At 50.5% G+C, this 25,550-nt stretch overlaps 2 protein-coding genes across 4 annotated transcripts in view; one reads left to right on the top strand and one right to left on the bottom strand.

Moving 5' to 3' along the window:
• Positions 1–8,228, top strand: part of adgrd2 (adhesion G protein-coupled receptor D2) — a 31,022-nt gene extending 22,794 nt beyond the window's left edge. Inside the window, exons 19-25 of one of the 3 annotated variants that reach the window (XM_053871813.1) lie at positions 591–711; positions 3,511–3,552; positions 3,615–3,668; positions 3,731–3,872; positions 5,601–5,659; positions 5,728–5,758; positions 7,271–8,185. In XM_053871813.1, coding sequence (XP_053727788.1) covers positions 591–711; positions 3,511–3,552; positions 3,615–3,668; positions 3,731–3,872; positions 5,601–5,659; positions 5,728–5,758; positions 7,271–7,278 — 457 coding nt within the window. In that variant the 3' untranslated portion in view covers positions 7,279–8,185. The other 2 variants (XM_053871814.1, XM_053871811.1) reach the window with 2 other exon arrangements.
• An 842-nt stretch (positions 8,229–9,070) lies between these two features.
• Positions 9,071–21,209, bottom strand: LOC128762717 (nuclear receptor subfamily 5 group A member 2-like). Its single transcript, XM_053871159.1, has 7 exons — positions 20,978–21,209; positions 19,895–20,013; positions 19,179–19,320; positions 18,352–19,013; positions 13,751–13,870; positions 12,922–13,069; positions 9,071–10,545 (listed from the first exon to the last, which is right to left on the bottom strand). The coding sequence occupies exons 1-7, from the start codon at positions 20,997–20,999 to the stop codon at positions 10,292–10,294; spliced, it is 1,467 nt and encodes a 488-aa protein (XP_053727134.1). The 5' UTR covers positions 21,000–21,209; the 3' UTR covers positions 9,071–10,291.
• Between the last annotated feature and the right edge of the window lie 4,341 nt (positions 21,210–25,550).

Raw genomic sequence — 25,550 nt, 5'->3', positions numbered from 1 at the left:
CAAAACATACATGTTTTTGTTTTTCTTTGTCGGTACTTTCACCTCAGCTGTTTCAACATATATTCGATATCCGTGTGATTAAGTGGGTTCGTCCCAAAATATGGGGACGCGGCTGTAATCCTGTCCTTCCACAGCAACACAGGTTCTCTTTCACAGCCGGCGGATGGAGACGCCACGACAGCCTCCTTTCTTTCATATCTTCACTCCCACAGCAACAGGCTGAAAGGCGGTTATATGCCAGTTTTTTTTGCATGAATTCTGCCGATTAAAGGGAAATGAATTTCAAATCTGAAGGGGTGTGTGCGCCAGCAGTGTTGTCCTTGCCGGCATAGCAACGTCTGAAAACGCAATCTCTCTTGCCAGGTGCAGCCGGAGGACTATAATAGTGGTTGGAACAAAGACAACTTTTCTGTCTTTGGGCATGAATCACTTGTTCCTCAGGATTCCTGGGGGAGATGTGCGAGGAGAAATTAAAAAAACCATTTAGAGGCGACAAGCACCTTAAAAACAGCACCACCCTGCATGTCTGTTTCGTGGGTGGGAATGGAAAGCTTTTAAACACAACTGCACCTTCTGTTGTCTCTTCGTAGGGCCGTGACCCGCCCCGTTCTCATCCTGCTCCCGGTGCTGGGTCTGACCTGGTTGTGTGGAGTTCTGGTCCATCTCTCGGTGGTGGTGGCATATATTTTCATCGCACTCAATGCTTTCCAGGTGATGTGAGAATCAACACACATAATGCATCACTGGCAAAAAGATGCTCTATAAATGACACTTGCATCTTAAAAAGATGACTTAAAATGTGATGTAGCACGTAGCCAGTTGAGGCCTCCCTCTGGAGGTGTTTCAGGCACGACCAGCTGGGGCTAGACTGAGGGGTGGAGCCAGGACCAGCTGGAGGGATGAGATCTCCTCACTGGCCTGGGGGTGTCTTGGGATCCCCCAGTCAGAGCTAGTGGATGTTGCCGTTTGGCGTCATGCTGCTGCCCCCGCGACCCAGCAACAGATAAGCGGATATGGATGGATGGATGACGCCATGAGAAGGGATTGCTTCCATGACTGTCCTAATTTGAGTTTTTTCCCTCCTTTGAAGGAGTTTGATACACTCAGTGACTCTCACAAAAGTGTTGTTTCATAAACACTGAGGCTTTTGAGGAATTGAAAAAAATCCTTTCAGATTAATCCCAAATCATTCTAATTCTGGTATTACGATGGAAGGTCTTAAAAGAAGCTGCCACTTTGTGCTGAAATCCAACTTTCAGGAAGAAGTGGCATCTTATCAATTTAGCCCCCCCCATCTTTCCTCCCTGCATCGTAAAATGTGACTCCCGAATGCGACGTCACGATTTAAGAATAAAGTAAATGTATCCGTAAAAGTGGTGACTTGGATAACTAACTTCAACCTGTTAAAGATGGTCAATGAAGGACGGAAAAATACCCGCATGGTTACACACACCAGCATGGACGCAAACTCTAGTACTTCTTGCTCACATGAAATCGTCTAGTCATTTTCGTTCCCATCATACTGAAAGCTTTGGTGACAAACGTGTTCTACGAGTCATGGCAGAGTTGCACAGGTCAGCCCCACATGTGACTCGACAATAGACTTGGTCCGACGGAACTGCAAGTTAAACTTTTCATCATGGAGTTGATGGTTCATTCCTCAGAGTCGCTCATGCGGTTTCTTGGCAGGCGCTTGTGATGAGGTGGATCAGAGAGCTGCTCGAACCTCCCGCACATTTCTGTTCGCACGGGGTCCCACTTATCCGTCTGCAGGAACCATTTCCATCTGAGCTTTTCTGTAGCTACCAAGAACTGTGATAAACTGTGATAAAGAAGTCAGTCAGAATGAACTGAATGTTGTTCTGCCACAGCAAGCGTGTGTAAGCTAGCATGCAGGAGAGCACCCCCCGATACCAGCCTTCCTCTATCTCAACCTGCGGCTCTTGTTTTTCTTCTCACTATCCTCACTCTGTCACTCAGCCAGGCTCCTCCCGTCTCACCTCTTTAATTAATCAAATCAGCCCCTCGATGACCCCCAAAGCTGCTAGTTAATTTAGATTTACTGCCGCTTTTGGTACAACGGAAACCTGCATGACAGTGGGAGTTCTCTCCCTCGCAGAGGTAGGAGGATGATCCTGTGATCTCTCTTGTCACTGACTGAAAACTCTCCTGTGTAAACTGTCTGATTAAAACTGAGCAAAAGTTCGGATTTTTTTTTTTGATGGCTGGCAGTCTTTGCTTCAAGAAGTCTGCTTGGATGAAAATGTTTCCAGGCATTTTTCGAGGCACTGATGAAGCTTCATGAAACAGTGCACTGGTTTTCAGAGCTCAGCAGGTGGCGCACTTGGTTGCTCAATTCCAAACATTTTTATCGCAGAGAGCGCCATCTAGGGGGCTCTGAAAATTAGTACTGGTTCAAGAAGCCTCCCCTGTCCTTCACAAGTTACTAGGGGCAGAACAGTATTTTGTAGCAGGAATGTTTGCGAATTAAAAACATGAGCAATGAAATGTGAAGATGCACAAAATCGAAATTATTCTTGAATATCATCATCTTTTTTTGTATTTTATTTTATTTTTTTATTTTAGCCAAGCTCACTGACTCCCCTGCCGAACAGGTGGTTTCTGCAACATGGTTCCCTCGACTTTGGTCTGTGTTGGACTCAGCAATGCAGTCAGCTTTTTTTTGGCATAATCGTGGGCCGTGTCTATGTTAGCGACGAACCTGAGAGGAAGAAATGTCTGGAGCCACAACTTGAAATAAATGAATGTATTTTCATTTCCAGATATATTATATATTGTGTCAGGCTTACTGGAAGAAACAGCAGTTACCACTAGTGATGGGTGGATGAGGCATCATGAAACATTACTGCAGGGTGATGATGAAACAGTGTCCTCATTTTCAGAGGCTATTAGATGGCGCTCATAGTTTAGAAATGATGTGAGGTTTCATTCAGTTAGGTATTCAAGTCCTAACATTTTACGGCAGTCAGCGGCACCTAATGGCTCCGAAAACCAGGACACTGCTTCATGAAACATCATCAACCCTTCAGGACTGTGTCATGAAACCTCATCTATCCACCGCTAGTGACTACTGTAGAGCAGTAGGTGAAAGGAAAACAAGCCACTTTTAGAAGTGAATGACTGCTATTGCCACATATCTTGATGTATATTAGATCTATTTTTTACTTTATCAAAGTATGCATGAACTCCCCACCAATCTCATCGCAGCATGGAGGCGCCTATCGGGTGCTTCCATTAGCCACAGTCAATGAGGGAAAAATACAAAAACAAAGTGAAAACCTTTGATTATAGATGCAGCAGTGCGGCTGCTTTAGACGCCTATAGCTGCGCAAATAACCATCTCAGCACAAAAGCTCAGACTTAAATGTTTCTAATGAAGGTGAGCTCTCTGATGACTGAGTATTTAAAAGTGGATGTGGTGTAGATCCATACAGTCCATTAAGGAAGTGTGCATGTTGAAATCCTAATGGTGCCTCTTCCTCTCTTCAGGGTCTGTACATCTTCCTCGTCTATGCTGTTTACAACAGCGAGGTAAGGCTTTAGAATGAAGCCGGGTGTGGTCACGTTCATTTTTTACCGATCCTTTCCTACAGGTGAGAAGCGCCATAAAGAGGATCAAAGAAAAGAGGAAGGCCTTATCCTTCACGGTGCGTCAGATGATTTCACTGCCATGTGTTTGCTGGAGCTGATGGCTGTGTGTCTCTGACAGAACTGCTCTCAGCCGACCACCTTCCTACCCTCTCAGAGGGTGCCTATAAGGTCCTGGGGCCACGGTCCACCCACCCCATCCAGCCCTGAGACCAGTGAGACTTCAGGACCCGCCAGTTCCACGTCTCTGGTTATCAAGAATGGTAGGTGTCGCCATGTTTACACCACCTGCTGGATTTCTTCTCAGTGGTTAGGGTGTCAGTGTCCCAGCAGGCTGGGGAGAACTTGCACTTATGTTTCATTGACAGTGAGAAACAGCAACAAAGTAGGAGGAATACAGTCTGTATCTTGGTTGTTTCTCTGATGGCACTATTCCAAGGCAACTTTAGGACAATGGCGCTTACTGTGTTCAGCTCTCAGAAACAGCTGTGGGGATGGTTTAACAGTGGCTCCCATCTGAAGAAGCTTCTCCTGTTTAGTCCATGACTGAACCTGTGCACCGTCCTCATCCTCTTCACATTTACGTCCAAGAAGTTTGGTCCTCAGTTCATTGAATTCTTACTTCAAGGCCGCTTAGCTCCTCTATAAATCATCTCCCAAGAACGAACAGGACAGACTCAAGTGTGCGCATGTCTCACTCCTCTGGGCCAATGTGCTCCAAGCAGTGACCGAGGACGGCCGGTCGCTGAGCCAGAGGAGAGAGAGCTGCTTAGCTTTGACTTGGAAAGTGAACATGTCATTTTAGCATTTTCTGATGTGCAAACCTGGCAGGAAAACAGTGAGGAGCACCAAGACTCTGAATGTAAACCAACAGAATTCAACGCAGTGTGTGGTGTTATATCTCCATTGTGTGTTCTGTGTTCTTCTCTGCTCTGACTTGACTAGGCTTTGTCAAAAGAATCCTTCTCTGAAGCACCTGCATACAAGAAAACCTTGGAAAGTTGTGGACAACTATATATTATGAAAAGCCACTGCGATGTGTGATAGCGGCCTGATATGACCCTGCATTAGTATCAGCACTTTAAATTGATGTCATAGTAAACCGCCAGCTTTTCCATGTCGTCCTACGACGAACAAGAGCTATTTTCCTTCATAAATTTAGTGCGTGTGGCTAATATTCCAGCGCACCCCAGCGTCCCAGAGTTTACGGTAATCTATGTCTTCATTATTATTATTATAAGTAGTGTTATCTTATTTCAAAAAATATCATGTGTGGTTAGGTTTAGGGTTAAAGTGATGATTCATAGCACCAAACATTTGGCCAGATGCTGCCAAAAAAAGCCACTTGGCACTGTGGCGTGTTGTGATCAAACACCGCGCAGTGCAGCCTGAACCATGATTTTCGCTTCTCATCAACAAGGCGAGTCGAAATGAACTCTGCTGACGAAATTCAGGCAACGCAGTCCCCCATCCTGAAAGAAAAATCTGGCCAGAGAACCCTCCACTTCAGCAGTGACAGCACCAACTCCACTCCTCACTAGATCACCACCTGTGGTGTTTCATGGACCTTGTCATAAGTTTCCATACATGAAGATGAACATTGATTGAACACCTTCCATCAAGCCTTATAAATGCATGATGATGACCTCTTGGTGTGCAGATGATGCATGACAGATCAGACCTTTAAGTGTCACCACAAAGTGGCTGCAAATGAAAACTGCGATGGAAAGAAGCCATTGCCAGGACAGCGAGCTGCACTTCCATCCGTGCGTCCGTCCTTAAGTTAATCCACCAACGCACTGTCAATGACCAAAGCAGGTTATTCTAGATGTTTGGTTTCCTTCTGCACCACCCTGATACAGTAGATCACCTTAACTCTGTTAAACTGTCTGAGCATTTCAGTGTGACAACTTTGATTCACTGACTTGAGAAAGGGTTGCGTAACGTCCTCGAAGCGTCCGCTATTTTTAATCTTCATTTTCTTCTTTCAGAGAGTTTCAGAAAAGACAGCTGTGTGAGTTTCTCCTTCAAACCTCCGACTGAAAACCAGGTGAGTGTCCACCAGCGCTGCACAATTCACTTCTGAAGGTTCTGAAGGCGTGTTCTTGTCCGTGTCAGGTGGTGCAGCTGACCGCCTTCAAGCCGTCAGGTACAGATGTTTAGGGTGTGAGCTGATGACCTTCACCCCAAATCCAGCTTTGGAAACTCAACGTTAGATGAAGAGTGATGAGCTCTTATTCCATAGTTGGATGCCAGAGCAGCTCAGATTCCTGTCGTCGTAGACCTCGTCTCATGCTGCTGGTCTCTGTTCTGGCTATGACACAAACACCCTCCGTCGGAGGCTTGGACTAAATCGCCCGTATCTTCAGCTGAAGAACTCTGTGTGTCAGGACAGAAAGGGGTTTCCATTAGACTTTGTCAGCCATTATAAATTGCCATCTCTTGTGTTGGCGATCTTCAAACTTGATCGAGACATTGACGTCAACCAAAACACGGTCAGACAGTAGAAGTACTGGGTTTCATTTCCATGAACAGAAAACAATCCAATAGAACTTTCACAGTGTGTGTTACATTCTCCACAGCCAAGTGGTCATTAGTTTCTGGTATATTTCATTTGTCATCAGTATTTACAGGTATTTCCTGCATACTGTCTGCATTAGAGAGACTCGGAGTAGCCGCGTCAGTTGAGGTGGCATCTCATGAGTACGCCTCCTGGAGGCTTCTCTCTTGGGGGTTGCTCCTGCCACCCGGCAACAGATAAGCGGCCGACGAAGCAAGATTTTTTTCCCTTTCATCAGACCTAGTATCAAGTCTTATAACCACAAGAACAAGTTTACTCTCGTGAAACCAAGTCCTCGGGGAGACAAACTCTGTCACGTTGCCAGTTTCAGAGTGTGTGTGCCCGTTATTTACTCAGAATCACATCAAGTTTCATCACTGGAAACAGAAAACACCTTTGTCTTTTGTGTCAGGAGGAAAGGAGGGAGACCAGTTCTGACAGGGATGAGAACAGAGCACCGCTAACCAAAGCTCCTTCCTGTCAGCTTTCAAGACGCATTAAAAAACAGCAGGTCTGCGTCTGCTTGGTTCCGATGTTTCAGCCCCGACACTAGAAAGACACTGAAGCTCCAGTCCGGTCTCTCCCCGTATTGTAGCGCAGCACATGGAACACATGTTGTGTTGGGCTGGACCTTTGACCTCTGTCCCACTCAGCATTGTGTTGTCTGCCCGGCGTCCTTTCTTCTGCTCCTCTGACTGTTGTCCCTCTTCTCTGAGACGCTCGCGGTCCCATCATTAGGACCTTGGCCCGGCCTGAACACACCAGCTCTGCTCTATGTGAGTGTGTTGTGCTGACATAAAGGTGCAGACAGGCACAGCAGATGGTCCAAACGTCTCCTGACGGTCACCCATAAGGCTCCTCGGTGCTGGAGTGTGGCGGCTGCCGGCCTGTGCTGAGTGCTCATTGTGGTGCGGCGGCACAAAAGACAAGTCGCTGCGCATCATCAGGACGTCTATTCACGGCGCCGGCCATTAACCACTCCAACACCTGCTCTCTCTCTCTCCCGTGCGCTTCACACCTGAGCACATGTGGGACCTGGACGCAGCGTCACGGGAGCCTCGGCCTGCGCTCCTGCTCATGCGCCGCTCTGTGTCGTTGCAGCTTGTTGAAGTGGAGGCAGAGATTCCTGAGACGCTCTGAGCGGACCTGACGACTGGATTCTTTTGGCTCTGAGCTGGATCTGACGTGATGTCGCTGTGTTCAGGAGGAGAAGTGCTGGAATACAGCAGAACCTTTCAGTCGCACGGCCTCATCTTTTGGCTCCAACCTCCACCCGATGGAACCAGCCTCTCGGGCCTCGGGTGTCTCTGGGTCACATCTGTCTTTTCCACCTTTGAACACTGGGACTTGAAGTCCAAACATCCAGGGTGAAAGAAGGACACTTCAAGACTTTGGACTGAATTTAATGCTGCGGTTGGTTCACTGGGGGCGGGATCTCGACCAATCAGCAGAGTGTTGCTGAGGCTTCGTCTGAGCTAATGTTAGCGAACCTGCCACTCAACATGGTGAAAGTGACTTGACCCATGTTTGGATCACAGCTTTCCTCTGCACTTCTTTTGTCTCTGGCTGTGGGTTTGAAATAAATGAGGGCGGAGTCAGATCGCAGTGGTCAGTTGTTATTCAGGGACATCAGCGCCGCAGGTGTGTTTGTCTTTGCCTCTCCATGTGCTCCATGGAGGTGTGAGATGAACATGATGGCACCTTCACCTGCCTCACGTCTGCAGAGGCCTGAAGGCCCATGGATGCTCAGCGCTACGGACGCTTCCTTCGTTCCTTCATTTCCTCTGTATTTCTGCATGTTTCCACAAACCTGACAGATAGGCACCAAACAGAGCAGTACCACCTGAAACCATGGGGGGCAGTGTTGCTGTTGCTCCCAGATACGTAGCTCTAGTGAGACAGGAAGAAGACAGAACAATGGTGGAAACTCTCCGTCCTCCAGTGGCCATATATTTCACCTCCTCACCAACCACCGCCTCCTACAACGCTGCCTCTGTTTCCTCTTCTGTGACTCCACAGTCGCCATGTTGGTTTGGAGTGTGTTGTAGTCATAAGCTTTTTACTCTGGGCTGCTCCCCCTGCTGGATATATTGTTGAACAGCAACACCAATGTAAAGAAGCATGTGATCAGTGACACAATTCTGAAGCACTGTAGCACCTACTGCAACTGGTCCAGGTGCAGTCCATCCTCCTCCATGAGGAGAAAGCATGAACCTCATGTAAAGTGCTTGGTCTGTTCCTGACAGAACCATTTGCCAGCCTGGATTCTTGAGCACCAAGGTCTTTGTGGTGGCTGTTGGTGAAGAGAGACACAGCAGCAGCAGCAGCAGGACCCAAACAGCTGTTTTGACCTGCTGCTCTTCTTCTCTCTTCTACTTTCTAAACATATTTTACTGGGAACATTTTCTCTTAACCATTTCATATAAACAGTCGTGTTTTCTGGTGTTGTATATATATATATATATATATATATATATATATATATATTAGCCTGATCATTTGAATGATGAACATACATTTGGGTTCATCCGATCCTCCTGAATGATGTCATCATTTAATTGCTTTTATTATTTCTGTATTTTTATTTTTTTGGCATCTAACTTTAGTAAATATTAAATGATGATTATATTATTTCTTTTTTATTTTTTAAACTTAAGTGGGCACGGATGTTTGTTCTATAAATCTAAAACAAAAAAAGAAGAGAAGAGAACTTAACTAAAAAAGCACATTACTTTGTTATTATTTGCTTACTTTGATACCAAGGATGTTGGGCACTGACTCATTGAAGCTATGGAGAATTTCTTTTTTCTCATGAACAATCTTTCTGCCTCTGTATGTGAAGTGCAGCGTGAATCCACCGTTGCTGTCTGAGAGCGTTGGAAAGAAAGCACGCACGCTGGCTCACTTTTCATCGCCTTTTATTGGTGTGATGCTATTACAGTAAAATATATTCCAAACAAACAAAATGCTCTGGAGAAAAGCGCCCGTCGAAGACGGAGCAAACCGTCAGCTCACAGGAAACAGAACCCAGACGACATGAGAGAACCAGTCACAACAGAAGCTATGGACAGAGGAAGCCCCTCCTGAGCTGAGCAGGAGTGGAGCGGATCGTCACCTCACAACATAAATACTCTGTACAGCATGGAGCCACGGCGTTAAGGCAGGAGGCGGAGAGATTGTCTGACACGTCCGGGGTGGAGCTGCTGGCAGGTCTGCTGCAGGTGAGACGGGGACCACCTTCATAGTGGGGGCAGACTGTCTCGATTTAGAGTGTGAGGCAGGTGAAGAGGAGAGTGCAGGCCTGGTGGAGCAGGAACAGACGACCGCCGACCCGTCACCAAACCGTGTCCTCCGTTTAGAGCTCACTAGATGGTGCTTTGGATTTGGACGAGCAGAGAGCGCCACCTACTGAGCTCTGACACCAGCCCATCACGAGCGAAGACACTTGGGCAGGAAGGACAAGGTGAGAAGCGCCTGGATCAAAGGCAGGTCACGCTGAGGAGGAGGACTCCAGGCTCCACGAGACGATGGAGGCTAAAGAGCATTCGCCCATTTTGGTTTACTGTCCATGCTCCTCTCCATCAGCACTGATGCCGTCGTCCATTTTCCAAGGTTTCGTCACGGCTCCTCTCGATTGTTGCAACGTCAGATTTAAAGTTTCAATCAAACATCTTCAAAGCTGAGAGACACGAGCAGCACGCGGCGACAGGAGCTCTTTGAAAGCCGCCATGTGGGTTGGCGGAGCGCGTCACAGTGGTCCTCTGTGTTGGTGCCCGACTGCTCCACGGAGCCGAGCAGGACTGGACGCTGGCAGGGCTCGGACTTGGAACTGGAACCTGCTGAATCAGCCAAAACCAAGCCCCAGGAAAGGTCCGCAAGTTGGACCGGTCCTCATCTGCTACATGTCCTCCGCACCTGTGGCTAACAAACAAGAGTCCAAGTGTCTCCATCCTCCATGCCCTTTGACCCTGGGTGAAAAGGCGAGTTGACGGTGAGCAGCGCTGCTGTCATGAAGAGGGGCCGTGGTGATGGTGGAGAAGGTGCCCAGCAGCTCCGTCAGACGGGCACCAGATGGTCCAGACAACACCACACCTGCAGTCCGGGTCCTGGACGGGCCGCCGCTCACACGCAGGCCCGCTTGGCGTGCAGCATCTCGATGAGCAGGTTGTTGCAGGGCACCTCGCCGTTGAGGTGCTTGAAGCACAGGAAGTCCTCGGCCTGCGTGCTGAGCGCGCGCAGCTCCGGCAGCCGCGTCAGCAGCTGGCTGAACTTCTCCTGGAACTGCGGGTAGGCCGACAGCGTGTACTCCAGCAGGGCCCCGTTCACCTGCTCCTGGACGCCCTCCACAAAGGCCTGGTTCTCCAGCAGCTTCACATCTGCGCCCAAACATGACACTGGTTTAGAGTCCAGATATAAACCGATGCTAAAACAAGTGCGCGAGTGTTGCTCCATGGTGCTGAAGCAGACCAGAGGTGCTGGGACACTCCAGAGGAAACACAGGCTCAGCTCAGCCTCACGGAGCCGCCCGACATCAAAGGACAGGCCGGGGAGGCTCCATGAAACAGGTCCTCGTCTTCAGAGCTCAGCAGGTGGCGCCGATGGTTTAGCGCCATCTCGTGGGCTCTGAATGCCATGTTTCATGAAGCCTCACCGGCCCATCAGCGTTCAGGGACGCCATCTGGCTGTGAGTCCGAGAAAAGCATCAGGCGACTTCTACAGACACCGCTTCAAGATGAAAGGCAGGAAATTCCACTCAAACTTTCAGAATGAGATCTGCGTGTGCAAAGCAGCACATCTCTGGCTTCTCATGGCTTTAAAACCAGAGACATTTTTGAAACCAACTACTAATGTTTGAGCCAACTGCTTTTTTGTTGGCTTCTTTTTCTTCAAATTTTTTTTTATCCATTGCAGGTCAGTCTTTTGGAAAAGAAAAAATATACAGCATACACATTTTTCTCTCAGACTTCTGCAGCCACGTGTGTGACATGATCCGTGCACGCGATGTGTGACAAAGGAAAGTGCCAACAGTTAAAGGTCATATGAGGGGCCTAAAGAGAGCCGCGGCCTCTGGACGAGTCCCTGCGCGTGTGTCTGACTCCGGCGCTGACGTCAGCTCCTCCGGACTGAAGAGTCAGAGTCAGAAGGAAGCGCCTGCAGAAGCCCGTAACTGCAGCGAGCGGCGTGTGTGTGAGTGAGGCCGAGACAATGGCGCAGCCCTGCGCTGGACCCACATTCACCATCAGCCGAGCCCATCTCCACCAGTCCATTCACTCCGTAATTAAATATTTTGAATCAATCCTTTCAAAGCGCTTGAGGGCAATTAAAACCGCCCCGACACAAGCCTGACTCTAAAGAGGCGGCGCAGAGGAAGAGGTTTTCTGCTCCGACAAGTGCTGTCCTCCATTCAGCAGCTCTTTGTTGGGGCCTAAACAGCAAACACTTGTGGGAATCTGTGCAAGCCGCGTCTGCGCCGCTCCATCTGCGCGAGCCGCCACATGAATGTCGACTCCGCCATCACGACACCGAGACGTCCATTACGCTGCCTCCCAATGTCATTAGCCCACAATGCAGCAGGAAGTCTTTGTTAACGTTGCCTTTTCTCTCCACTTGCCATTTAATGAAGTGAGTTTAGTGAGGAGAGGCGGAGACAAGAGGCCGCTTTAGAAAACACTACTGACCTCATGGATACAGGGATGCAGCGCGTAGGCCGCCGCCACAGGCACTGTGTCACTGCTGCGCCGCCGCCACAGCATGACCCTCCACCCCTCCACCCCTCCACCCCAGCGCCACCCTCCACCCCTCCACCACAGCGCCACCCTCCACCACAGCGCCACCCTCCACCTCTCCACCTCAGCGCCACCCCTCCACCTGAGCGCCACCCCTCCACCACAGCGCCACCCTCCACCTCTCCACCACAGCACCACCCCTCCACCTCTCCACCACAGCGCCACCCTCCACCTCTCCACCACAGCACCACCTCTCCACCACAGCGCCACCCCTCCACCTCTCCACCACAGCGCCACCCTCCACCTCTCCACCACAGCGCCACCCCTCCACCTCTCCACCACAGCGCCACCCTCCACCTCTCCACCACAGCACCACCTCTCCACCACAGCGCCACCCTCCACCTCTCCACCACAGCGCCACCCCTCCACCTCTCCACCACAGCGCCACCCCTCCACCTCTCCACCACAGTGCCACCCCTCCACCTCTCCACCACAGCGCCACCCTCCACCTCTCCACCACAGCGCCACCCCTCCACCTCTCCACCACAGCGCCACCCCTCCACCTCTCCACCACAGCGCCACCCCTCCACCACAGTGCCACCCCTCCACCACAGCACCACCCCTCCACCACAGCACCACCCCTCCACCACAGCGCCACCCTCCACCTCTCCACCACAGTGCCACCCCTCCACCTCTCCACCACAGCGCCACCCTCCACCTCTCCACCACAGTGCCACCCCTCCACCTCTCCACCACAGCGCCACCCTCCACCTCTCCACCACAGCGCCACCCCTCCACCTCTCCACCACAGCGCCACCCCTCCACCACAGCGCCACCCCTCCACCTTCCACCTCTCCACCACAGCACCACCCCTCCACCTCTCCACCTCAGCGCCACCCCTCCACCTCTCCACCACAGCGCCACCCCTCCACCTCTCCACCACAGCGCCACCCTCCACCTCTCCACCTCAGCGCCACCCCTCTACCCCTCCATCACAGTGTGACATGACACGGCGGCTGGACTCACTGGGGTTGAAGAGCAGGAGGAACTTCAGGCAGGCGATTTCCCGCCGGTCCACCTGCAGCGCCTGCAGCCGGGCCGCCAGCTCCTGACCTCGCTGCACCAGGCCGGACAGCGTGGCCTCCCCCTGGGCCAAGATGGACGACAGCTCCACCTGCGGACGGCATCAAACACCCGGGTCAGAGGTGACAAGCCCGAGTTGCCTGCATGATGAGGGGTTTTGGAAGTTTTTGTTCAAGGAAGGTTTGAGTGAAAATCTATTTGAACATCACCATGAGACATTCTGCTATACGTCACCATGAAACTAAAATAAATGATGTAAATGGCTCGTAAACACTACAACAGTTTGACGTCCGACGGCACTTGAGCTCTCAGCCCAGTTCAGTGGAATTCAGGGTGGACAATCGAGCTCACTACCGCCACCAAGAGGGTTGAAGGTTTTAAGGTCAGTGTCTGTATTTAAAGAGTATTTAAAGGGCAGTTTCAGGAGATGTTGGGTGGAGAAAGCATTTGGTTTATTATTATTATTGTTATTATTATTGTTGTTGCTTTTTGACCCAGTTCGGCTCTTGACTGGTGGAAGTGTTCCTTTCCTCTGACATGTGACAGGAGGTTTGTGCTGCCACAGTGCTTTTCTGGCTTCAGATGTGGCTGGACTCTCCGATCGAGGCCTTATGATTGTAGACCAGTATTGTGCTGGGAAGGAAAACCCTGTGTTCCGGCGTCTTCAGAGTGAATCTCCTTGATGTTGTGCGTGTGTGTGTGTGTGTGTGTGTGTGTGTGTGTGTGTGTGTGAGAGAGAGGAGGGTGGGGGAGTGTGTGTGGGGGTGGTTACCTCCTGGCCCGTCACCAGCAGGATGCTCTCTCCCTTCCCATGCTGCACTTGTCTGAAGATGTGATCCAGCACCAGGAGTTCTGACCAGCAGTTGTGGAGCAGCTTCATCTGATCCCCCACCTGAACACACACAGACACACAGCCAGTCAGTCCAAGCCTCTGTTCCCCTCAGGCTTTTCTGAGGGAAGATTCTCAGCCTGCTTCAGTGCAACCGAGGCCGCTCCACTCATGAAGTGCTAGACAAGATCAGCTGACCAGGAGGAGCAGCGGACGAGAGGAACCAAGCGGCTACGTGTCAAATCTGACCGGCGCCGCTGCTGCAGGTCCAGGGGAAGGGTCCCACACACACACACGTCGAGTGCAGAGCGAAGGACACGGTGGTTTGGCTGCGAGTCGTCTCGGACAAACATCTGTCTGACGAGAGTTACCGTCCGCCCGCATCAAACCACTGGCAGCGGAAGGTCCGGGGGTGGGGGTCAGGCCGGCGCTGATAAAGGAAGGGGTGAAGGAAGTAAGAGGTCTCGCCGACCTCCCCGCGTTTCCTCTCTCAGAGGAGTGGGACTCTGAGCCTGGGCCAAAAAGAAAAAGAGTGAGAGCCTCCTTTTCATCTGGCGGCCGGCTGCGTGAAACGGGTCGGCAGAAGTGGCCTGCTTGCCGCGCGGCGCTTGCTAGCGCCAACCACAGTCTCTCCTATTGTGTTGGAGCTGCTTCCACAGCCTTCAGATGCTGGCGCATAGTTGGTGTGACATGCTTCAGAGTGGCCTTTAGAAGTTTGTCCCTGCAAGTTGTTCAAGGTTTCCCTCCAAATACTACGCATTTCTCTGCGCGAGTTTAGAGTGAAGTGCTGGAAAGGTGCGACTGGTGCGGATCAAAGCAAAAAGGCGGCCGCTGGCCTGACTCCATTGTTGGTACATGGATTAGCGGCTGGGTATTGATGGGTGCAGGAAGAGACCAGGCTTTGGTTTATGCTGGTGAAGCTTGCCGACTAGGCTCATGACACGGAACCAAAGACACGGCTGGAATCTTTCACCAAGCGTGAATGATGAGCACCAGGGTCTCAGAGGCTCATCCTGCTAGTGTGGGCGGGGCTAGTGACCAAAGCAAAGTTCACTGTGGGTCACTGTGTTCCCAATGACAGAGAGTCTTCAGGACACAGTCTTGACACAGTGTGCCAAACTCACGGCCCGCGGGCTAAGCATGGCCCACCCCGTCGTGTCATGCGGTCCAGGCGGTGTGTGAAGGCCTGCAGGTCACCAGACCAAGCTCCCTCAGCGAGTGGCTCACAATGGGTTCATTTCCCTTTCACTTTCGCTTTCATCTCTAGAGAACACGCCTCACCGTCAGCTTCAGGTCTGATGGTTTCTGATCTTCTCAGCCACCGTCAGTGCAGCGGAGGGTCAGTGACTCGCAAGTTCTCGCAAATTCTATTACGTCCTTCCACTGATGACTGAAAACTCTTCCCTCAGAAAGAGACTTTATACATTTTTCATGTATAATTAATGAATGCAAATGAACACATAAACATGAAGACTAGCACAGCTTGATATAAAGTGCCATTCTACTGGGAGTAAACCCAAGTTATTCTTCCGTTAAGAAGTGGAACGCTTGAGGAGCTGTGAGTCCCACAGAGGCAGGACAGACACAAGGTGAAGTTCCTCTCTCCTTATTTGTGTCTGTGATGGCACTGGCGCCCTCTAGAGACCAGTAAAGTGACTGGCGCTGACACGGAATCCTACACGTCTGTGTGAGTCCCACAACTGTGTTGAGCTTCATCTTTACTCTCTAAAACAGGATTTTTTCATGAGACAGATAAACTGGACAACGATAAAGAAAGAAGAGATTCAACCGTGTTGGCGCTGTGACGGCCCGACTTGGTCGTGACTCGTCATCATAACTCCACAACAGCCAGGCCGGCTCCAGGTTTGCACCTTCATCCAACCACAGCTGCAAAGCTCCAGTTCAGCCGCCAAATATTGACGCGCCATTATGTCCCTGCGCCGCAGCAGATGAATGGAGGCGTCAGAAACGGAGCAGGACAAAGGCGACCTCGGAGGAAGCGCTGCACTCAGCGGCTCACAACAATGTCGAGGAGGAGAGAGCGCCGCCGCGCTGACATTCCCCCGTTATCGTTGGCATGGAATGTAATTATCCAGAGCAGAAAAACAGATTTTTTCTCTCTTTTTTTCTGGAAGAAAATACTCAGCTTTGTTATGGGTCTGTCAGAAACAGGCAGCGCCTCATCTCACTTCTGAATCCTGGCAGTCCAGGACTCGAGCTTCCACAGACGTGCCACACAAAGAGGAGAGGAAAGTGAGGGAAGGTCCTCACAACAAGCTTCAGCTGCAGCTTCAAACACAGGCTTGAGGAGCCAAACAGGCTCCTGCGGTTCCTCTGACATCCTCAAAAACCCGGTCTGAAAATGGCCGCTTCCTGCTCCAACTTTGGTGGACTGGCTTTTATCTGTGTCTGCTCCTCCTGAGCTGAAAGGTGAGGTCTGAACTTTTCAACCTCGGCGGGATATCAGCCGTGTGGAGGAGTGTCACACAGTCAGCGCTTTGTCTGAGAAGGCAGGAAGAAAGTATCTGCTGGTGAAGCGGCACACAATGTAGCGAGGCCAGGTGTGGGACTCCAGCGCAGCCCGGCCTGCTGGAAGCCTGAGAGGGAGAGCAGCGGCGCCTCCTCCAACCGCACTTCCATTTCACAACGGCCCCAGACACGCACCAAAAATGGGACAACAAAAACGCTTGTTTGTCTAACTCTGACTCACAGGACAACTCCTCTGGCACCAGCTGACAGAATTAGTGAATCACCAGAACTTCACTTTCAATGAAAAAAAAAATTACATTTTGTTTTATTTTATTTTATTTTATTTTATTTTATTTTATTTTATCTTATTTTATTTTCTTTTATTTTATTTGAACAGCGTCTATGAAATCCACTTCATCCTCACGTGGCCTCAGGATAGAGAGCAGCACTGGAGAGTCTGAAACTGGGACATGACCAAATTCAGCTCTGCAGAAAAACTCCTGGAGCTCCAGGGGTCGGGGGTTAACGTGTCAGCGCTCTGACTCAGATCAGGCTTTTGTCGGTGCTAGCGATACCTCTTCTTCCTTGTAAATCATCTGGGAATGAGCCACTCTTCATATTTCTGCTGAGGAACACGCTGTTGCTCTGGTGGACGAGTCAGTGCTGCAGTAGCTGCACAGTGAGGACCGTCTTCACTGGCCTCGTGCTGCGCATAGAAACGCGACAACAGATGACTCCTGGTGAGAACGTGGAGCTGTTGAGTGGAGGACTGCTCAAAAGTTTCACTTCTACAGACGATGGTCCAGAGTGAAAACACACCGTCCTCATGACGTGAAAGGCAACACAGCTAGTGGGCGCTCAAGTTCTGAGCCAAAAACAGGGGCAGCGCAGAGCAGTGCCAGAGGCAGGGGCTGTTTATCCATCCACTTTGCAACAAATAGAAGAAGAACAAGACACAGACAGATTAATAATAATAATAATAATAATAATAATAATAATAATACTGTACAACAAAAATCTGTTCGATAAATAATACATTTACTATTATTATTATTATTATTATTATTGTTGTTGTTGTAGTGATTTATTTAATAATGATGTATTTATTTAGCACCTGATATGGAAGTGTGGGAAGCAGTGACCACTGCTGTAATGCATGATAATGAAAGAAAGAATGCCAACTCTATAGAGGGAAACTAACTGATAAGACATATATACTATTGTGGAAATTGATTGAAATATAAGGGATGTGTTCATGACAGCAACAGGTGGATTTGAAAGAAAGATGATGTAGCAAAAAAAGATGATTGTGTGACTAAAGTCGGTAGAACGAGGGAGAAACAATAACATAAGAGACTCGACTGTGACAGTTGATATATGGAAGTGAGGAGAATAAAAAGCCATTTCTCCTCATCGTGACATGAACGTGAATAACAGGGAATCTGACCTGATTACGTCAACGACTCCAGTGAACCAGTTAAAGTCGGAAGAAAAGCCCAACACACACACACAGAGCAGCCGCCAGCCGTCAGACCAACCAGACACCGGACCTCAGAGGGACGCTCCACGAGGCCCCGTGGCCCCTCAGTTTAACATCGCTGAGCCCAACGTGCTCCACAGGCTTGACTCGTTCAGCTGTGACTGGATAACAGGCCCACTCTGGTGAGATGGTTGGTGCCAGCAGGACCAGCGTGGACCTCCAGGACGTGACTGAATGGAGCGTCCCACTCCAACCTGGGGTCACGTTGCTTTGCATGACGCAGTCAAATCGCTCGCCAGGTCATTCATAACCATCACGACCTGGACGTGTCACCATGGAGATGTTACCATGGAGACGCCTCCAGGAGGACGTCACCTCAGAAGAGTGATGTTCCTGTCACCAGCGCGAGCTACGTGAAATGAGCAAAATAGCTCTGCTCCTGCAGCAGAGCTAAAGTCCTCCACAGCTTCCACTGCAGTGCAGTTCAGCTGCAGCTCAGGCGTGAGAGCACCGTGCGGTGGGAGTCTGCGCCACAACAGCTCCGCGTCACGGCCTTCTGAGGTGTGTGCTGCGTGGTGGGAAGCTCGCTACTCACCCGAAGCTCCTTGAAGAATATGCAGCTGCGCGCCCACTCCACGATGGAGAAGAGCGTCTGGTCCGCCATGCGGCACATGAGGCTGAAGGTGCCGGGCTTCTCCTGCCGGCCGCCGCCGCGGCCGCTCTGCTCCTGCTGCAGGTGCGACACGATCTTGTTCTGCACCACCAGCTCGTCCGGGTCGCAGCTCAGCATCTCCAGCACCAGCGGCGGCAGGCTGGGCAGCTGCGGCGAGGCCGAGGGGTAGACCTCCGGGTAGGGGTACCCGGCCAGGGACTCCGGCGAGCTGCTGTAGTCGGGACACTCCGCCTTGATGACGCGGCTGGGGAAGGCCGTGTACTGGTACTGGGCGCCCAGGGGCGCGTGCGGCTGCATGCCCATGCCCAGGGACGGCGGCGCGTACAGGTTGACCTCGTAGTCTGTGGGGTTGATGGAGCCGGGCGTGGAGGGCAGGAGGCCTTTGGAGATGGTGGGCAGGCCGTGCAAGGTCCCGGTGAAGCCGTAGTCCGTCTGCAGAGGAGAGGCCGGCGGCGGGGCCGCGCTTTCCAGCTTGAGGCCGCTGGACCGTATCAAAGCTTTTTTCTGCTGCTTCAAGGCTCGGTCTCGCTTGTACATGGGGCCAAACTTGTTCCTCCCCCCACGCATGCGGTCTGCGCGCACGGCTGCAAGGCAAAGCACACGTCAGCGTCAGGAGCGCGCGGGATCCAGGTCGCAGCGCGTCCTTTTTGGGCCCATCACTCCGTCCCAAGAGCGCGTCCGATCCAAGGCAGGGCACGCGCCGCCGATCGTCAGAAGAACACACACTCAACACGAGGCTGTGGTTTTACCTTCCAGTCGCATGCCAACGGTCAGACACTTCTGGAAGCGACAGAACGGGCATCGCTTCCGCTGCGTCTTGTCGATTTTACACTCCTGGTTCTCAGCGCACGTGTATCTCTTGTTGTTCTGCACGGTTCTCTTGAAGAAGCCCTGGAACACAACACACACACACACACACGGAGATGAGCGCGAGCCTGCGCGCGTCAACATAGGATTGTGTTTCATTCATGTGACTTTAGTCCACGAGAGATTCCTTCATCAGCGTGCGTGTTCACGACTTCTTACTGCGCACCTCCACGTGTGAAAAAACTATTATTATTATTATTATTTATTTATCATTATTATTATTATTATTATTATTATGGAGCAGTTTTCTGTTTGTCACCGGTCAGATAACGAATTCCAGTGGCGAGGCCTCGGTTGTTTTTCTTCTTTAACTAATTACACAGCTTGAATTTAAGTACAAACGTAGTCATGTTTTTTTTTTTTTTTTTTTCTTTTAATAAGTGCAGTTTCGACACAAAAGTCTTTTCGTTTTTCGGAGGGACCAAATGACATTTAACCGAAACTGACCAACGAAATGTGAAGGGAAGCTCCATCGGTGGCCGCCATTTTGTCACGCTGGTACTTAATGTTTTAATTGCAGTGTTTTCTATTTTTTAAAAAATGAAAATGGCGCTGAGCTGAAGTGTAAAAAAAAGTGTGTGCGTGTGCGCGCGGGTACCTTGCAGCTCTCGCAGGTGAGCAGACCGTAGTGGTATCCGGACACTTTGTCCCCGCACACAGGACACAGCTCTTCCAGGTCATCGTCATACGTGTATTCCATGACCCTGAATGTCACTCCTGGATTCAACACACACACACACACGCACACGCGCGGCTGCATCACAATTCCGAGTCGTCAAGATGGACAAGGTGATTATCATCCACTGAGGAATATACTATCTAAGCAAAATCGAAACAGAAAAACGATGCGCATTTTAACCCCTCAGACACGCTGTGTTTAACATGAAGGATAATAAATGGACCGATCTTTCACATGTATCTGCTGAAATAAATCGTGTTTTCCCCTTCACGTCATCGTTACATGGACCGTCTGAGCAGAAATGCGCCGTTATTTTCCGGCCGATTTGTGACATAAAATTTAATTAAATTTAACCTAACCATGTCGACCAATTTTGATCATTGGAAAAGATGACTGACAATATTTTAAATTACACATTATCGTAAATATGAATCTTTATAATAATACCAAAAAAAATCTGTTAATATTTGATAAACATTTTAGCATTTTATATAGCAAATTTCGCCCTTATTTTTCTGCGCTCTGAGTTTCCCCCGACATACAGCCTGAATATAAAACACTCTTCATTTTATACCGCTGCACTCGTGTGTTTCGAATTCTGAAGCGTCAAATATCTACACAAAAAACTAGCGACACACTTTGAAATTAGAAGAGCGAAACTATAAAGGCCAATCGAAGTTCAAGCGAATCCTTTGATGCATCAAACGAAGGTTCATATGAGAACTTCAACATTTAAATATATGTATACAGTCAACATTCTTGTCTGCAGCTGCAGGAAGCGGCACGAATATATTTAAAACCAAATGCATTTTAATGTTTGTAAATCTGTATTTTTTACAGTAATAAATTATTATTTATTTCGATTATTTTCTGTCCTATTTTCTGTCCCTTTTTTTTTTCAATAAAAAATAAAGACACATTGACAGGTGGGTTTGCTGATGGTACGCAGACGCTTGCGGATGATTTATGGCTCGTTAGCGATGATGAAAACGCCGGACTCACCGTGCGCCTTGTCTCCCAACATTAGAGCGTGAGCAGCTGCTGAGGGTGGTCGGAGCGTCAGACTGCGGACTGTCCAGCCTCACATTGGCCGCCGAGCTCCTCCCGCAGTAAAGACTGAAATAAACACCTGTGACGATGCCGCGGTGAACAACGGTACGGGATAAATCCGAATGCGCAGAGTGAGGCGGATGAGCGGGAGCAGAGTGAAACTCCTGCGCCTCCAGCGCGTGCTTTACTGCGCCCGTCTTATCGTCAGGTTGCGCTCCCGCCGCGCGATTGGAGGAGGCGCGGTCACGTGACCGAGGCTCGCAGCCTCCGAGATATGCGGAATTGATGGAGAAACACGCGCGGACTCTCGCTCCAGGCACGCGCACGCGCACCTCAGACAGAAGGAGAATTCAACGAATGAATTTACGGCCGTTTGCCGCGTGCGGATTGAAATAATGTTGCGTTGAATATCTGGACCGGATGTGCGTTTTTCTCTGTGCGGTGGAAACCTTGTCCTTTGTGTGTGAAGCTAAAAAACGATCGTGTTCGAGCATGTTCGTCCAGGAGGGACGCAGGTTATTTATCCGTTCTGATACATGAAGTTCGTTGTATTTCTTTAGGTTAGCTTCGCGCGTGCGTGTGAGAGCGTGCGTGGGGGGGGGGGGTTAATTGTGTAGAGGTCCTGTGATGTGATTAGATTTTATTATTATTATTGTTTTCTTTTAAATTACCGTGAATCATGTGCGCTAAATTGCGTTGTCTATTTCGGGTCACCTGGACGTTTGGTCCCCGGACTGAAACAAACGCTCTGCATTTTCAGCGGCCGGTCCTCGCAAGGTTTAGTCTAGTTTATCACCATTGAGCACAAGTTAGGCTCAGAGGCCCGGTGAAGTTGAGCCATGTGCTTTGGGTGGTCGGTTCAGGAGGAGAAGGCCGGGGAAAGGGTCATGTCAGCGAGAGGTCCTCACAAATACCGAGGAACCAACCTGCGCGTGCGCGTGTGTTCGCGCGCCTCGCTGTATTTAAAACTCATCTTGACTCCCATTCAGTCGCACGGATGTCCGTTCCAACACCGAACGATGACGCCGGGTGTCATGGCGTCACGTCCTCCGCTGAGCCAGCACCTCGTCTATATTTGCTCCTGCTGACTGTAAACACGCTCTCGGTGGGGTCGTGATCCATCACGAGCGCCGTCTATTGTTAGCTGGACGGGAAGCGGTGGGCGGGGCCAGCGAGGTTTGCAGATGGAAAAAAAAAACTTACAGTGATGTGACGTCACAGCACGCGACTGGGATGCGATCAGGCGGTGAAAAGGAATGGACTTTATGACTTTAGTCATGGATAAACAATAGGCCTATCAGGATCAGACGCATCGACACAGTGCAAATCTCAGTCAAGGTCGCTCAGAACATCAGGTCCTGTGGAGTTTGAAGTCAAGTGGATGCTTCAGTCCTGATGGTGTCAGACACACGGAGCGGCCCAGCTGCACTGCAACAGTTAACACAACGCTTCATCTGCTCCCGCTGCTGCAGCCACCACCTGAGGAAGCTCCAGGGCCCCATCCGTGCCCTGCATCAACACAAGACTTCAAGCTTCTGACGTCAGCCAAGCAGAACAGCCCACAGACGCAGTGGAGTCATGAGAGTCACCTGGGGCTTAGGTTCCCACTGAAGACAAGAACGGGAGCTCCAAAGTGAATTGGGGACCAAGCCTTGGAAACACACCTCCTTCACAGGTTTAAGCCTGATTTAGGATGAAAACCTCAAAACAAGTGGATCATCATTACTGGGTTCCGGCGTTGAGTCCTGGTCCAGGTCCAGGGCAGGACACTGCAGAGGACGAGCGGGCTCCGTCTGTGTGGTTCATCACCCAGGTGGGTTATGGTTTGGAAACGACATCGCCATAGCAACATGAAGGCTGACGCGTGGAGGTCCAGTCCAAGGCCCCTCAATGAAAACCTCCAGGACGTCGTGCAACAGAAAACACACCCTTTAACTTTAAAGCACAGGAACGTCTTCTGCCCGTGTACAGATGTCTGTTTTTCTAGTGAATAAATAAAGCCCTGGCAGTGGTTTTGTGTCCAGAGTGACCACACTGGTGCCACTTCTGTCTTCAGGCCGGGCCCCTGCTGAGGTCTGCGTTTGTGTGGGACATGAGAAAGCTGGCATCCTCTCCTGGCTTCAGTCTGCGGCATGAGGAATGTGGGGCGTCCCTGGGCGCAGGAGCACTGGCATCCAGTCGTATCAGGCTGGAATCTAAAACAGTGCGGGAGAAACGACGAGGGAACGTGGGAATGCAGAGGTGACGCGGCCATGAGACGCTGTTAGACCAGGAGGAGGCCTCCAGTGATGCTGGCCTCGTGTCACGCTCAGGAGCTCATGAGCACCAGAGCGTGGCACAAATGGAACTGCAGATCCACCTGTCTTGAGACAAGGGTTCACCTGAGGTGAAACACCTGCAGCCAATGGACACGGAACCGAGACAGAGAGCTGATTCTGGTGAACTTCACATGGATTCATGGTGGGAAGCGACATGTTCATCAGGACATTCGCTGGTACTGCAGCCCAGTTTCCTGCTTCTCACGTGGCCCGCTGATAAATCAGACTCCACTCAGCCGACGTCCAACTCATGGTCATCTCACTTAAGTAGATATTTGTCTCCAAATATATTTCACCTCCGATCACAACGCTCCGGCCCAATTCATCATTTAGGCAACAATGAAAACAAGAAGCTGTAAATACAGCGTCCTTGCTCCTTCGGCTCTCGCTGGATTTCCTCGCCAAACAAAGAGCGCTACGCTGCAGGGACGACGACTAACGCACTTAGATACCAAGATATCACGAGTCAAGTGACAGCTGTGGTCCTGGCGCTGTTCCTGGAGGAGGCAGCAGGTGGCGCTGTCACAGGTGGCGCTCTCTGACTGGCGATATACGGCTCTGTCATCCTGACTAGGATGGAGTGGCACAGTGCCGCAGTGAGAGGGTGGCGATGGGCTGGTGAGGCTTCATGAAACAGAGACCACAACCTTGGGTTTGGAGCAACTTTATCAATGAAGCCTCATGTCATTTTCAAGCTAAGAGCGCCACCTACTCTCACTAGTCATCACCAGTTTGACTCCAGCTTGAGGAAACTCATGACTTGGATTGACCCTGTATCTAGTGATGGGCTGGCGACGCTTCAAGAAACAGTGCCTTCATTTTGGTTTTATTGACATGGTTGTTGAAATCCAAAGATTTCAGAGCAGAGAGCGCCATCTCGTGAAAGCAGCTATAGAAGGAGGATGCTGTTTCGTGAAGCGTCATCAGTCCATCACTCTCTGTGCGGAGTTGGCGTGCGTTCTCTGTGGGAACTCTGGTTTCCTCCCTCCGTCAGTCAAAAACATTCAGAGGTGGATCAGTGTGAGAGTGAATGCTGGTCTAACTTTGGGGTCCTCCGCCTCTGGCGTGTCTCTGGTCCAGATGGGGGAGCAGGGGTGCCAAACTGCCAGTGACCGGTGCTAACCTCTCACCCACGCCGGTCTCCGAGTCCCGGGCCGGGGCCTCGTCTGCTCCAGATCTGAGCCCAGGAAAACAAGGCCGCCCACCCGGAGGAGGATCCCCGGGACTCAGAAAAGGGCCTATCTGCTGTTTGTCTCCAGCCGGCTGTTGTTTGCGCCGGTGCTGTGGCTACGCGCCGCCGCGTCCGACCCGCTCTGTCTCTGTCTCCCTGATATATTTGTAGAAAAAATAAAGGGGCCGGGATAAGGGCCGCCCGCTGTTTTGACTTCATCATTTATTCTTGGATCATTGTGTGCCCCCCACCCACCAGCCGTCACCCTGATGGACAGCAGGATCCCGGCTGATAAGGCGGCTAATCGTCCCGGCTGAAGCTGCGCTTGGCTCATGAGCACTGGGGACAGATAAGTTGCCAGATAGAAACTCCTCCCTTGTGCTTCAGGGAGACCACGTGTCACCTGCTTCCGTCTTCTGCTCACACTCCACTGTGCCAGTGAGGAGCACCGTGTCAGGTCTATATTCACTCATGGAATGTTTCACCTCCTTATTTTCCTCCTGGTTGATCTTACTCCAGCCTGTAAACAGGACTGTGGGGCCTCGATGGCAGGGCTGGTTACCGAGCGCTGAGAGCCCTGGTGTGCCAGGTTGGAAGGGGGCGTGGCCACAGGGCTGCAGCACAAGATCCCTGCTGTCCACGAGTCGTCGAAATGAACAGACGAATAAGAGGAAATATGAAGTCACCTGATCTGCCAGACTGCAGCTCACGACCTTGATATATTTGGGATTTGATCATCAACTGAGAATGTTTCAGAGGGTCACAGATTTGACTGTTTACTGCCCCTAAACGAGCATTTTCCTCCGCAAAAAAATAATAAAAAATTAAACAAAATTGAGTCTCCAAAAACTTAGAAAACCAGGGGGAAGATGAAGTCATCACACCTGGGGTTTTACATGCATTTCCACAATACCTTTGCACATTTTCTCATGTAACTACAAGGGTCCAGTAGCATTGACACAGATCTGACCGCAAAATACACCTTTGTTTTAAAAATGAATTTAGGAAAAAAAGGCAATCTCGTCTCATCTAATCT

The sequence above is a fragment of the Synchiropus splendidus genome, chromosome 7, assembly GCF_027744825.2.
Source record: "Synchiropus splendidus isolate RoL2022-P1 chromosome 7, RoL_Sspl_1.0, whole genome shotgun sequence".
In the NCBI taxonomy this organism is placed as follows: Eukaryota; Metazoa; Chordata; class Actinopteri; order Syngnathiformes; family Callionymidae; genus Synchiropus; species Synchiropus splendidus.
Note: the sequence above shows the minus strand (reverse complement) of the source record. Positions and strands in the feature narration are given on the sequence as shown.